Source organism: Hirundo rustica, chromosome 10 (genome assembly GCF_015227805.2).
Source record: "Hirundo rustica isolate bHirRus1 chromosome 10, bHirRus1.pri.v3, whole genome shotgun sequence".
Taxonomy (NCBI): Eukaryota; Metazoa; Chordata; class Aves; order Passeriformes; family Hirundinidae; genus Hirundo; species Hirundo rustica.
The window spans coordinates 19,031,375-19,047,243 of NC_053459.1; the positions used below are offsets into that span (position 1 = coordinate 19,031,375).

Sequence of the window (15,869 nt, forward strand, 5' to 3'; positions counted from 1 at the left end):
TGTAAAAGAACACTCAAATTGCTTGCTGTATCTCCAAGGCATTTTTAATGTTGCTCCTCTTGCTAGGTAAGATCTCATCCCTTGCATTTCTGGCACAGTCACATGTTAAGCAAGCAAAACTAAACCATGAAAATTCAAATTCAGAACTCTTTTAACAACAGCATTAGCCTGCAATAACCTAGTCTAATTTTCACTCTTCTACCCAATCCAGCAAACTATTAAGACTCTATTAATGCAAGGTATCTGCTCGCCATCCTATACCCAATTCAAGCATACATGGCAAAGCTAAAAAGCAACAGCTAATCAGTTCTATGGCAGCTGCTGGGGAATATGCACTATTTTACTGGGCTAAATTGCAAAAATATTGTCACAAAATGCTTAAATTCTCCTACATCACAACTTTCATTAATAGATACAGATACTCTATTTCTACTTACTCACATAAGTATAAATTTTAACCAGGCACAGTAAAAGCCCTCTTCAGAAACTCTCCAAACAACAAAATCCTTACTGTAAACAGGGTTCTGCTCCTGCCTCGGAGACCTGGGAGAGCAAAGTGAAGCTGTGGTCAAATCCAGTCCGGCCACTCTTAGGAGTGGTCTTTACACTTGGAAACAGCAGCCATGAGTCCATCCACTGCCATCAGCAGGGAGGTGCCATCCAGGAAAAGCTCAGCAAGTTTACAAGTTCTCCCAGACTCCCCAAGTGGAAGTTTTCCTTTCCAAGGTCTCCTGAGACACGCTGTGTGTCACAGATGCTCTTCTCAGCAGCAATCACAGATCTCCTGACAGAGCTGTTCGTCTGAGGACTTCAAAACACTTTGAACTGATGGTCTGAGTTAGCCCTGACTTTGCCCAAAACAGAGCTGCCACAGCTTGCTGGACTGGCAGGTGATGCTCTGGTGACCAATCTGAGACAGGACATCTGTCCAGGGACAAGTTTTATCACAGTCACTCTGCCAGCTCTGTACAGCCAGCAGTCCAGGCTCTGGCATGGGTCAATAGATGCTCAGGAAGAGGGAACCAGAACCAGGCAAAAATGGGGTGATTCCTCCCTCAATGCAGAGCTCAAACATCAGCCTGAGGTGTTTTGTTTGCTGGGGGTGAGGAGGAATGGTGCTTGCTAGTTGGTTTTGGAGAAAGAAATAGAGGAAGATTCTGTGTGTCGATGCAGTTTCGCTATGCAAAAGAGAGGTTCACTTCCTATTTATGAAACAAAACGATAGAGTGCGAAATATAAAGTGCTGCTTTACTGGTGTTCCACTTAAACCTCCCACTGCTGCTGAACACTGAGCTGACATTTCAGAGAACCGTTTGCCCCATCTCTCTCTCAGAACCACCTCTCTGATCAGGAACAGGTAACTTGGAGCACATCCCCGTGCACACACAGTCCAAGCACCTCTCTTGTATTCTCTGCATCTTTCATCCACTTCATCTATTGTTTAGTTACTCAGTAACACCTTAAGAATCACTTTTAGATTTATTCTCTTAAGTAATTTTAAATCAACCAGCAAACTCAGGTTCTTCTGTTTTCAATCCTTTTCCAGACCACTTACATTGCGTTAAATCTTCATAATTAGAACATTCTGAAAGACTCTGCTGATAACTCCTGGGATAACATGTTCAGGGGGACTCTGCTGGTAACCATGGTAAAAACTGGACCTCCAATCCCTTCAGCACAAGAATCTTCCCCCTGATGCTGCTACCCCTTTTGGCCAGAAGCTCGTAAGGATGATCACAGTACACTGCATCAAACGAGTTTTTCTTACTCACACTAAGGCACTGAATAAGACAGACAGTCTGCTGTAATATCACCCCAAATTCCCTGCAACATTGCACAGCCTGAGCTGAAGCTGTCGTGCACGCTGTCTCACAACACCTAAACCAGCCAGATTAAGGGCAGTTCATACATTTCAATGGACAATGCTGTTATGCCTCCTGATTACACAGAACACTCACAGCCAACACCCTCCAGCCTTCTCCAAAGAAAACCAAACCAAAATGTGCCCAGAACCTGATGCACATGTGCACATGCACACACACTTTGCTGTGAATCTTTCCATGTTTAGGGAAAGATAAATACTGCAGTTGACTGGCCTAAGCAGCCTGTGTTTTTTATTGCACTTACTAGATAGCAGCAGTGCTAGAAAGTAATCAGTGAGCATCCAAAAGATGCTCTCCTAATACTAAGGAGATTGAAAAGGGCTTAGTACCTTTAATAGTTTTACATCAAAGAGGATTATAACAACAAATACGAATGCCCAAACTGGATTGACTGTGTACACAAAGCTTAAATCTCGGGGCCTTCAGGGAATTATTGATACACACATAGACACACAGGGATGCTGGAGTTACAAACACTGATCCTTGCCTGGTTTTGTCTGCCAGGGCAAGCCCTACCTGGCAGGTCACATACCTGGGCTGTGTCAGCCAGGATAAATCAACCATGAGCCAGCAATGTGCCCTTGTGTCCTCCAAGAAGGCCAGTGGTGTCCTGGGGGCATTAAGAATGGTGTGGCCAGCAGATCAAGGGAGATCATCCTCCTCCTATACCCTGCCCTGGTGGGGCTGCACCTGGAGTGTTGCATCGAGTTCTGGGCTCTCCAGTCCCAGAAAAACAAGGAACGGATGGAGAGGGTGCACTGGAGGGCTACAAAGATAATTAGGGGGCTGAAGCATTGCTCTTATGGGGATGAGCTGGGCCTGTTCAGCCTGGAAAAGAGACTGAGAGGGGATCAGGGTACACAAATATCTTAAGGACACCTTAAGGATCTTAAGGTGTCAAGAGGATGGGGCCAGATTCTCTCCTGCAGTGCCCAGTGACAGGACAAGGCACGACAGGCACAAATTGAAACACAGGAAGTTATATCTAAATATAGGGAAAAACCTCCTTACTTTGAGGGTGACAGAGCACTGCCAGAAGAGCTCATGGAGCATCTTTCTCTGGAGATATTAAAAATATTGTGTGCAGCCTGTTCTACATGAACCTGCTCCAGCAGGGGATTGGACTTGACGATCTCCAGAGGTCCCTTCCAACCCCAGCCACTCTGTGTCAGGTGCCCAAGGCCACAACGAGAAAGACAGAATTAAAACAACCTGTTTAGATGAGATCAGCAGTTCTGAACCAAAGAAAAATATGCTGGATTAAGAGACAAGACACCAAATTTTGTTAACCACCTCTGCTCCTGTCACATGCAAAACAATCAAATCAGCTACTTCTCTGTGCTTCTGTTTCCTCAGCTGTGAACAAGGACAGGAATAATTCTTCGTTCTTTGTTTTAAGCAAGGCCAAAACCAGTAACACCTGCTGATCCAAAGAAGTGGACACAAAGCATTTGGAAGCATGGAAGTACTACCTCCAGGAACAGAGCAGACTTGATAGCAGTTTACCCCCAGCCAGCAGGGGCTGCAATGAAGACTGCAGTAGAACAACAGAACAGATGAGATATATTTTCAGAAGTGCATTAGATTCCACAAGTACTGGATTAAACGCTGACTGATCCATGTCCTAAACCCACCCCAGTGAAAATGCACGGCCCTCAGGAGTTCCCTTGGAACTGCTGCTCAAGACCTACTCAGAGGGAACAAAATGCTCACACACAAGGGTGGAATTTGAGGATTTCAATGTGGCACATCAGAGACACTGCCACTACCCTGTGTGCTGGCACGTCAGTGACAGGAGCCTTCAGGTGTATGCAGAAGACCAGCAAGGACAAAATTTGAATGTGCTTTTGGACTTTGTGTTTACACTCACATTGCTAATGCTGTACAAGCACTGCTGCACTGCAGCCAGCTTTGTTTCTGAAGCAATTACTTTATAAGCATCCAGTGACAATCATGATTTTCAATGTAAAATGGCAGTAAATGGCATTTAGAGCAGCGTCTGCAATGTAACAGTCTCTTCCTACAAGTATAACATTTGATGACCCATTTTCAGTCTTTTTTCTTTCTCAGTCTCCTTGCAAGACTTACATTAACAGCAACAATTTAATCAATCACAATCTGCAGAGGCCTCTTAGGGACACATTCCACAGATCAAAGCAATTCCAACAGAAGGTCATTCTATGATTTCTCTTTAGCCATAAGAGCTGGCGATTGTAAAGAAAATATTTCACCTTTTTGCTACCTGAAGAAAAATTCACTATTCACTATTAATACAAAGACAATAAATAATAGATGAATTGGAGAAATACCACAAGCTGTGGGAGAAGAGAGAATACAGGCTTTTCATCACATTCTCCTCATCCATATTTATGAGTCCCTCAGGTTTTCTGGGTAATCTGAATAAATGGATTTTGGATGATATAGGCATGGTAAGAAAACTGCTTTCCATGAAGCAAGGGAGTAGAACTGTGGACATAACAGAACCAGAGATGTTCATGATGTATGTGCAGTTGCATTCATCACAGGAGGGACCACAACGCCACTGAAGAACATTTACCTGTGTAACAACTTTAAAATGGCTACAACCCTTCCTATGACCAGCTGCTGAGCAGAACAGAGCCGCACTGAGGCCCTAATGTATCTAAACATTGAGTATGGGTCAACATGCTAATAAAAGAGTGCTTTGTGGAAAGTACAGAGACAGAATGAACAGAATTAGTAAAAAAGTGCCTTTCAAAGCCTAGGCTGTTTCAGAGTAGTTGAGGATCTATTTTACATTAAAATGTTTTGCATAAACACATCTCTTAATATGCACCAAAATGGTTAAGAATTACTTATTTGCCTGGAAGAACTTTAAAATCTAGAACCAAAAGTTAAAAAGAAAACCAAAACAAACAGCAGGAAAAGAAAACCCAAAAGGAGGCCCAAAGCCAGACACAATGGTGGGCAGAACCCAAGGCCACGTGCAGACAGGGTCAGAAAAGGACTGTGTGAAAGCAGCTGCTCACAATACCTAAAAATAGCTTAGCATTCCTCCTTTTTGGTAAAGCTCCACCAGATGCTCCCGGTACCTTCTGGAAAGAGAGAAAGAAACAATTAAAAATCCATCAAGTGAGACAACAGTAAATCTGCATTAACCCCTCCTATCAAATCCCAGCCCTTGATGAGCAAGAATGTAAATGCTCTTTGCTCACCTCTGACGCTGGTGCTCATCACTGCCCACCACCCCCACGGGCTGAGGAGCCTCCACCTGAGTCCCTCACTCTTGGCTTGCTGGCAGCTGATCAGAGGGTGTCTCACAGCCACCGTGGGTGACAGCTGGTCTGTCTCCAAGACAGGGACACCCAGCACCCCTCAAACCTCTCTCCACTAGATCCCCAACAGTATTTCTTAATGACTAAAGCTGAATTAGAGAGAAGGCTTTTATCTGCATAAACGATTCAACTCTTCATAACTAATTCCAGTAGGACCACTTTGCTTTGATCTGTTAGTCCGGTTCACTTTCTTTTAACCAGAAAAAAATGCCCTTTCCATCAGCACCTACACCTGCTTCCATTAAGCCAAACTAACACTATGTTTTCTAAATATTAGAAAGCGTGGGGGAAATTTGACAATACCCAAGCAATTGTTTTGTGGGGGATTTTATTGTGTTTTTTTTGATTTAAGCACCATAGCAGAAAATAGTAAACTCCCAAATGAGATTAAGTTTCACTACTTTTCCATTTCAGAATACCTCAGACTACAAGGGAAAACACAACTAACTGAGGAAATGTCAAAGTCAATGCACTTACTCCTTAAGCTGTTTATTAAATGACACCATTAAATCAAATTAAATCCAAAAAGCCTCTGTAGTTATTTGGTGCCAACATGATGCATGATGTAGTGTGTAATGTTAGTGTAACTGGCAAGGTTGTTAGGCAACTTTTTTTTTTTTTTTTTTTTTTTTTTTTTTTTTTTTTTTTTTTAAATAATAATATTGGGATACAACAGGTGGAGAGAAACCAGCCAAGAACCTGTCAGCCTACAGGGAAAGTTCACGTTCGCCTCTGCCCCTTCGCAGGCAAAAGGGTCACATATTTTGGGTGGTTCCCTTCACCATGTAAATAAAGCTTTGGCCTAAGCAAACTGCTTTAATCATCACTAGGTCTTATACATCATAGGAAAATTTTCCATTCTTAGAAAGAGCAGATGCTGACAAATGCCCCTTGGCTGCCTTTAAGAGCAGAATCCATTATCCATACAGAAAAGCCCTAGGGAAAAGTCAGGGTTCCAACTCCAGCAGTTAAAATAAAAATAAAAATTCCTCAATGAACTGAAAATAACATGCAGAGTACTTCTTTCATTAACGCTACCAGAATTTAACAAGTGGGAAGGAAGTAGCCAGAAATCTTTTACATCTTTTTTAAAAAGCTGTAGCAAGAAACAACATAACCCAATTGCAAATACATTATAAATAAATTACACGTTCTCCAAGGACTATATTTCCAGAACTCAAAAAAAATGTTTTTTCCAATAGTAGGAAGCACCAATTGAATTCCAATGTCACCAAGCGCGATATTGTAAAAGTCATTAAGGCTTGAGATTTCAAAGAGAAAGAATTCACATGGAGTGTTTGTATTTAAGTCAGGTTGGCAATGATTTCAGTTTGATTCTTCCAAACAGAAATACATCAAAACTGAAGATGCTCAATACTCCTGAGACACCCACAGCCTGACAGTCTTTTTTTACCTTGTCAGAAATCACTGAAAACATCCTCCATTCACAAACCCATTTTTGTTTCTAACAGATGTGACACACCTGATGAATGGCAGTGACACGAGGCATCAGCAGTGGCATTAAATTCCCTTTGTGATGCTCCTTGGACAAGGTGACAGTGCAGCCTGTTCTGCTGTCTCTCACTTTTTATAACACCATCATCCCTGGATAACATCCAGAAACCTCTTCTTGTAGGAAATCTTTGTGCTTCTCCGCCTAGTGTTTTCAACAGGGGTGAGGTATAACTCCAGCACCAAGCTAAAGCCCTGCCTGGAAATGAACAGCACCCAGGCACTTGTACAAAAGTCATGCACTGCAGGAAAAGGGCTGACTTAAAAATTCTGAGGAACGTAACTCTGTGGAAAAGGAAAAATAAAAAAATCCATTTCCTTTATCTAGCTAAGAATTTTACCAGAGAGTGCTCCAACAACTTGCACTTGTGCCCATCTCTGATGATTCAACAGATGCCTCTGGCCCTGAGCTGCCATGGGCAGATGCTCCAGCCCTACTTGAGCCAGCAGGCTGAAGATGTGACCCTTCTTTTCTAACTGAATTGTGACAAGATACACAACTGACATTTATTCCAAACATCTTGAGAAGCAACCCAGGATTTCTGCAGCAATGCAGTGCATTCTGCAAGGATGATGCCAAGGGAAGCACAGGCAGGAGTAGCAGTCTCACTAAAAGAATCTTAAGATAGCATAGCCAATGCCTTTGGCTTTACTGTATCCTACACCATGAAAAGCCTGGCTTCCAAAACCAAAACCACAATGGAGCACATGCCAGACACTTCATGAAACACTTGGTGTTTTACATTGCTGAAAGGAAAACATGGACAGCACTTAAGAAGCAAATATTCATGGCAAAAAAAAAGAAATCCAGTGCTAATATATGAGGACTCCTAGCTATGAGCCCTATTAGATGATGCAATATTCACCTGCACTGTGTAGTCAAACCCTGTTTCCTGCCACATGACCCAGAGAACCAGTGTGCTGCCACCTTCCAGCACATCATGATTCACCCAGAGAAAAACAGGAACCACTGAACTTCAGTCAACGGGGTTTGCAACACCAAACAACAGTTGGGATATTTGTTTCTCCGTTTTGGAGTTCTTCAGCCTAATCTTTACCTGGAAAGGAATTTTTGAGGCCTCATTTTAACCCCAGTTTACCTTAACTTACTGGAGGAAAGTTATATACAAGGAAAGATGACAGGATTTCTGCCCACCTGTCTCTAGATAGCATCTTTCAGGAGTGTTAAATTCAGTCAGAAAAACCATTGCTAAAACCAGAGGAGGGTCTGCAAAAATTCACTTAAACAGAGTGAAGGAAAATGTTGGTATTGCCTTTAGAAGGAAAGGCAATTCTAAAGTATAACAAATATCATTTACCATCTCACCCTGGGAGACATACAATCCACCTCACAGTAATTCTGATAAAATATGAACAGTCCTCTACTGGAAATAAGGTGAGTGGTCAGAGCACTTTACATAACTCAAGACCTTCATCACCCAGGGGAAGCATTGCTGTAGAATGAGAAGCAAGGATCCTAACCCACTCCAAGCAGCTATTTTAAGCCCTCTAACTTGCCAATAGAGACAGAGCTTATGGGAGAGTGAGCTGTAAGCAAACCCAGCGCCTTCCATATAGCTCAGGTCAGAAGTAATTAAGAGTCTTTTAAAGATGCCAGACAAACCACAGACAAACAGAGGTTATAAAGCACAGGTTAATATGCAGTGATGGTAGGGAAGAGCAGGGAACATGAGGTTGTATGTGCACACCCATGAGTGGGGAAAGGCTAAATGAGGGGCAGTGTGTGTCTCTAGAATCCAGCCTTAATTTAAGCTAAGTTTAAGATCCCAGGCCAGGTCAGGGTTTAACTGTACAGGAATCTCAGGATGAAAAGTAATCCTGTCACCCTGAGATGAAACCCCATAGGGAAAATAGACCTCAGCAACTTCCAGCCAAATCTAAGCCAAACCCAGTAACTGCACACTTGAAAGGCAGGTTTCAAAAAAGTATTTAGCTATGTACAATGTGCACAAAACATGCAGACAAAATGTACATGATACACAGAAAGGAGAAGTGAAAAACATCAGTGAAAGTCAGGAAGGAGCTGCCTTTAAGGTCTGACTCTTTAGGGCTTCTGATTCATCTCAGAACTGAAGCTATAGGATTGGTCGGGATCCAAACACCTGGATCTGACATCCAGCCCCAAAAGTTAATGTATGCATTTCAGTCACTCAGGACTTGGTGTGTGTCTGAAATGCATTACCCAAATGAGCACAAGAGACACGAGAGCTGTCAGGGATGGTTCTTTGGGAAGCCACAAGTCTCACCTCTACCACGTGGCGTTTCAGGTGCAGGTAGACACACTGTCCTGTTTTCCGGTAATGCCTTTCGATGTGTTCCCTTCCAAATCCCAGAAATGTGTTCATGCACACATAGAGACCTCCTTCTGAATCCTGCAAGGAATGACAAACAGTTACAGCAGGGAAGGAACTGAACGGGACAGGAAGGGCCCAGCACACAGGAAATTACCCCAAGAATTGCAGACCCTTTCTGTTATCAGGCATGCACTTAAAATATGGCTTTCATAGCATATTATGGTGTTCACACTATCAGTCCTCTAAGAAATTTCCCCATCCTATCACATATCAGAACACATCATCCCACAGCCTACAGAAACTCTGTGAAATGAGTTGCCTTGCAACTACAGATTAATGAGTGTCCAAATTGGAAATCTAGCAGTTAATCTTGAAAAATTCCACTTGAGTGCCCAACCCACCGAGGTTCACAGAGGCACAGAAATTTGTAAAGCACAGAAATAAGCATGACCATTTATTTGAAAGAACAGAATTTCTTATGGGCATTTGATTGCAAGCATTCCAAACCAGAAGCACAGCAAAGCTGATGGTCCAGGGACCCTGCCACAGCTTCTCCAATTGGTCACAATCTTGTCTGAGTAAAAAAGATCTCAAGTGACCTCACAGCCCTTCAAACCGGATAACAAAAACTTGGCAAGTGTTTTGTGTGCATTCTTCAGTTTCTATCAGGGATCCTCTCCATTCACTCAACTACAGAGCTTGGAGACAAGGGCATTACAAACGGAATCTAAAGATATATATTCCTGGTGCTGATCACAAATGCTGACATTTCAGTAACATAATGTGTCATCACTTTTTGCTCTCCCCAAAACTGGGTGTTGATGCTGGCTGTTACCAGGGTCATGTTCAATTTTAGCGCTGCTCTAAGATCTCTCCTACATCAGACTGCCAGGAGGACTTTCAGTCATCATTGGTGTTGGATCAATTTTTTCAAGCCCTCTAACATGTATTGTTTTGAGTAGGTGGTGCATAACAAAGATTGAGCCTTTCAGAAGCTCTGTGACCTTCCTTCTATTGTGAGTGTGTTTGTGCTATTGGATAGCAAGAACATTTTGTGTTAAATTCCCCAAAGAACATGAACTACACACACTCATAGGCATCCCAGAAGTAAATTATTATAAATATATATATGAAAGTAAGGATCATTATCTCCAGAAACAAGTCGTATTAGACACACACATGCTGCCTGCTCTTCTATACTGCACTCCAAATCCTGCTGCATTCCCTCTTTCTGCGAGAGAGTCATGGATGTGTCCTCTACAAGAGGATCCTAGAGGTACCAGTCTAAATAAAAACACATAGTGTTGTCACTCTAGGGTCTCAGGAACTTTGTTTGAAGTTTTGTTTTCTTGGAGATCATCCTCTCTTTTTCTGGAGGGAATCCAAGAGACCATTGAACCATTTCTCAGGCAGCCTATGACAACAATCTGACACTTTCAGTATAGGAGCTAAATGTAGAGCCTGAGTAAGTTGGTTGTGGTTACTAACAAAACAGTTGTTTCTCCAAGTGAACACAGGAAGAGTGTTTTCCCCCACAGCTTGGAAAGAAGTGGACAGACTGTTCAAAAGCCCAAAAGGTCAAAGTAAAACAGAAGCCTATGTGAAAAAGACACCTTTATAGATGGCTGAGCAAAGGATTAGGCCTCTGTTTGGTGCTCAAAAAACACTCAACTCTGATCTAAGACAAACTTCGTGCTGGTAAATTTAACCCCACTGAGGATACAAACAGTTCTGGAAGGAATGATATTTTACATCACCTGTGGCATGTAAATTTTTCTATATGACATTCATTTTAGATATGTGCGAAAGTTTCCTCCTGCTGGAGGAAGGCAGCTTATCTCAAGAACTGGAGACACTATTCTACAGCAGAAAAGCATAACTTGTCCTGACAGGAAAAACCAAGAACTTCAGCTGGGTGTTTTTTTCCCCTCATTCTGGCTTGAGGATGCAACAGACACGTAGTGTGAAGTTTAGGATAAAGTAATGTATAAACATTCTCCTCCCTTACCACTCTGATCTAAAGACACTGGCGGGGCAGAAGCTTGTACATGCTCAGGCTCCATCACTGCCCAAAAAGCCACTCAAGGGCAGATTAGTCTTCTCACCTTCTAAGCAGAAGGAAAAGGGATTTCTCCTCACCATATTTCTTCCTGTTCTTTGCTGCTAAGGTGCCCACGGTATGCCAGGTGCTTTATTCAGAGAGGGGAAGCACACAGCCCACACCAGGGAGAAAAGTATTTAAAAATGGGAAAAAGAGCTGCTCTTACTTATTTAGACACCAATTTATGTTCGGAGGAAGGAAAGAGGCAGAGAATCCACAGGGAAAGAGAGGTAAAATGCACTAGCTGCTCCTCCTCAGAGTCAAAACCAGAGCAAAAGCTGGTGAGTGAGAGGCAAACACAAGCACCAGTCCATGAGGACAGAGAGAGAGGGATCACCCCCTCATTCCACACTGCTCGTGGCACCCACAGCTTTCAAACACCACTAACCTGATCAGGATTTGAACTAATGACCTTCATCCCATTACCAACCCTCACGAACCATTTAGATCCCTCAGGGAAATTGAGGGTTTAGCAATTTCAGCTCCTGTGGTGGCGCAGACAACAGTGACTGTACAAACACGAGGACTATGGGGATCTCCTAACATGGCAAACAGCTGCAGACTCAGAAACAGTGTCTCCTGCACAGGTGTTTGCTTTAGATCCTCTGGAACAATGGCAAAATTTGCTAAGACAGGATCGCAGAGGAGACTAAAATGGCACCTTGAGTCTCCACAAGTCTCCATACCCAAACAGGAAGAATGAAAAGCTCATCCATCCTGTCATATATAAAGTAAAATGTGCCAGTTATGACACAGGGTCACTGTCTTTGTGCATTCTGTCACGGTTTCCATGAGAGTGTTTCCCTACAAAATTCATGTCCATACAGAACTGCTACAGGCTCTGCTCAGGGTGTCTGTTCGTCAGGAGCTGCCATTAATTAATCTGGCTGTGGTCACAAAAGTCTTGCTGGGTAACTACAACCCAGTCTTTAATATATTTGGAAAGGTTACAGGACCATCCCTAACATACACACATTGCACTGAATCCAACAATAGTCAATCTAAATGACACATATTTTATTTCAGGACAGGTTTTAAAAGAATAACAGATGTTTTGGCACTTAATATTCATCTCAACAACACATAATAATTTACAATGAGGAACAAAAAGAAAGCCTGCCTCTGTGTCAGGTACCAGCACTACTTACATTGAAACAAAGAGAGAAAAAAAAAAAAAAAAGGAGAAAAACAACAACAACAACAAAAAAAAAACCAGCAAGCCACAGACAATCAACTGAACACAACAGGATATAGAGATGGCTCCAGCAAACAAAAAGTTCATTTTTAAGTTTCCACTGCAGTAAATGTAGTAACTTCTGGGGTGGGGGAACCAACACAAAAAACATGTGCTGAGGCCAAGAATATATCTAGTCACATTCAAAAGAAACACAGGATATGAACAGTGGCACAAGTCTGCCTTTTGCACTACTGCCCTCTGTCACCCAAAGGTGACAAGAAAGTAATGGTTACTAAAGGAAAGCAGAAAAGGAATAATGAGAGAGTAAATCTGGGCATCAGGTAAAAAAAGGATAAGAGGGAGAAGGAACAGAATCAGATTAAGGAATGGAAGGACAGTGACATACACAAACATTGATGTCAAAATAAGTACAAGCAGTGGAGAGGAGTCATGTACTACTAGAAGTGGTGAAAGACAAGAGATGGGACAAGAAGAGATGGGTTGGGCAGAGAAAAAAAGGACAAAGGATGTGGAAGCAGGAAACAATTTACAGGGCTTCCAGTAACTGGATGTTGACTTGAAGTGCAAAAGAAATCCTTCCCCTGCTCTTCCTTTACAAAAGCACTGTATGGCACTGGATAGCACTGGATACTTCCCTGCAAGCAAATTAATTCACAACTGCTTAATGAAGATTTCTGGTACCTCTGTTGTAGCACCTAAATGGGCACCTGGACAAGGCAAATCCATCACAGCACTTAGAACATTTCCTGGGAAGAAAAAAGCTGTGTGGGCCAGTCAGCCACTAAACCAAAACCAAACTTCCACTCCAAGAGGTGGATTGACTGCTCACACCCACATATAAATCACAGGTGGGCTCCAGAGCAACACATATTCCAAAGCAGTGTCTTGGACAAGTCACATGCACAGGCAGGATCAAGGCTTCACAGTTAGTGAGCAAACACAATGGCAAAACTAATGCTGGGTCAGGAGTACTTCTAACCAGCTTAGAGAACTTCCACCCATCCATCACCACTGTTTGGGGTCAGTTTATCCAGGTGCAGACTTGTGAGCTGCTGGCAGAGGTGCCTGAGAGCCACCACGGCTGATTGCCAAGCTCCAGCCCAGCACTGCTTCCACAGCACCTTAGATGTGAGGATTTTGCTTTGTGCAGAGTCCTGGCTCTACAGCTCTGTTAGTCACAAAAACAGTGCTGTAATTCTAGAAAAGAAAAGCTGGGGAGAAGAGTTGAGAGGAAAACTTATGGTTACACAGCATTTCAGCAGAGCTCTAACATTGTCCATTCATCTGCACCTCTGTATTGATCCTCTGACACTCTGGGTATCTCAGAATTCAATTCTCCCTGCTACCCAAAATATTCCAGTCCACCACCACTCTGGATAACAGGATGGTCAGCAGCACATAAAGAGGAAAAGGCTTGAAAGATCCAAATTTAAATCAAACCCAAAGAAATGCACAATGCACATACACACCGCTTGTTCTCCCAAGCACCACAGTTATTTCTCATGTGCCAACCACTGCAGCCACAAGTTCTGCTGATGTTACCATTCCCCAGCTTCAGAAGACCAGTGGGTTAACTGATGTGAACCAGTTGAGTGTCCTGGTGCACTTCCAGGCAGCAAAACACCTGCCCATGTGACAGCTTTGGTATGTCCCTGTCAAGCACAGTACCACCCTGCTCTGACTTTTCAGGTAATCACCCACCACCAAGCAATTTACTGCCTCACTAACTGGAGGTCATTTTGCAGCTAGGCCAAAATCCTCACCTAGAGTATTCCTTTTGTCTTGGTGTGTTCAGTCCTCTTGTTTCCTCTCTGCTGCTCTCATTCCATCAATAGAAAAAAGATCCAAGCCTACCCCTCACAGACACGGGCCTCAGTGACTTTCTGATTTTCCTCAAGGAATATTGACCAAAGGAACCGCCAGACAGGAGGTGCTTATTTCTAGAATGTTTTCTGCAACACAATCACCAATATCCATTACACACTCCAGCCTCTCAAGGATTTCAGTCTCAACTGCACAACAAACAGCAGAGCATCAGCTCAGCTCAGACTTTGGGACTTGTCCCAACATAACCATTACAGAGTTTCCGAGCCATAAAAATGAAGTCAGCAAGATTCACAAAGGAAGCTGTTGTCAGCAGCAAGGTTTTCCAGCAGAGCAAAGCCAAACTCCCAGCTGCTCAAACAAACACAGTCCTCTGTGAGCACTCTACAGAGCCAGCCTGCCTGGTCCTGTCACCGCGTCGGGCTCATGAGCTGTGCTGGGGCTGTCATCAATGCCCTTCGTGGGGAAGGTATTGGAGCACATCCATGTGCAGCATCCGTAGCTCACACATAAACCCTTCCTGTACTTCAGTTTGTGTCCCTTTTCCAGCTGTTGTCTCTCCCCGCAATGTGCCACTCTCACAACGAGTGACAGGACCTGAGGGAATGGCATGGAGCTGGGTCAGGGGAGGTTTAAGCTGGATGTTAGGAAAAGGTTTTTCACCCAGAGAGTGGTTGAACACTGGAACAGTCTCTCCAGGTCAATGGTCACAGCACCAAGCCTGACAGAGCTCAAGGAGAGTTTGGACAACAACCTCAGACACAGGGTGGGATTGTTGGGGTGTCCTGGGCAGGGCCAGCAGTTGGACTCAATGATCCTCATGGGTCTCTCGCAACTCAGCACATTCTATGACTCTACAATTCTGTGATGAATGATCAGAGGTTTTTGAGACCAGGATCACAGTAAAAGGTGGAATTTCCAAAGCTGAGTATTATCCTTCTAAAAAAATAATAATACAACAAAGGATTATTTAATATAACCTTCATATCTTCTGCATTCTACTGAACACAAAGTCAGGCTCATCCATCCAAAGAGGAAGAGAAGTCACAGTGGACAAAATAGGAGAGAAGAAACCTACAGGACAGTGTTGGAGATGTGGAAAAAGTCACCAGGAAGCCTGACTGCACCTCAGATCTGAATAATGAGAGGTGCAGGACTTTGTCAGCCAAGTTGCAGGGAAGTGGTTGGCTCCCACAGCTGCTGGGTCAGCCCCTGGAGGAAACAACACTCAGCACTAGGCCAGGCTTGTGTTTTGTAGGCAGCCTGCCCTCCCTCCTCAATTCCTGTACAAAGGAATGCCTAACGGGAGTAGGAGCCCTCATCAGAGAAACCGAGTTTTTTCTAGAAAACATCAAAATATCTCGAAAAAGTAATTAAAATGTAAATAATAAACAGCACATTTTCTCATCTTATGAGCCAAGCAAACTAAAAAGTGTCACTAGGTCTCTTAAGTGCAAAGAAATTTGCCTCCTGTTCCTGCCAGCTTTCCAGGGACCAACCCTAGTATGTTCTGTTGGAAGTAGGCCAAATCTAAGGACATTAATTTCTCATCTGTTTATATTTCTAACAATGCCGCCTTTCTGACAAGATCACCGCGATACAGTTAATCCACGTGGAAAAAATACACCAAATAGCCACTTGTACTTCTGCCTCCCACTTCTGAAGTCTCTCAGCTAATGACTCTCACTGTAGCACAAAGGTGACGCTGCTCTCAGATCTTCA

The 15,869-nt window shown here is 43.2% G+C and overlaps 1 protein-coding gene across 1 annotated transcript in view; it reads right to left on the reverse strand.

The window, feature by feature from the left end:
• Positions 1-15,869, reverse strand: part of USP13 (ubiquitin specific peptidase 13) — a 49,799-nt gene that overhangs the window by 30,913 nt on the left and 3,017 nt on the right. The window contains exons 2-3 of the mRNA XM_040073961.2: positions 8,977-9,102; positions 4,897-4,957 (exon numbers count right to left, since the gene is read on the reverse strand). Of these exons, the coding sequence (XP_039929895.1) occupies positions 4,897-4,957; positions 8,977-9,102 (187 nt within the window). The remainder of the gene's footprint in view (positions 1-4,896; positions 4,958-8,976; positions 9,103-15,869) is intronic.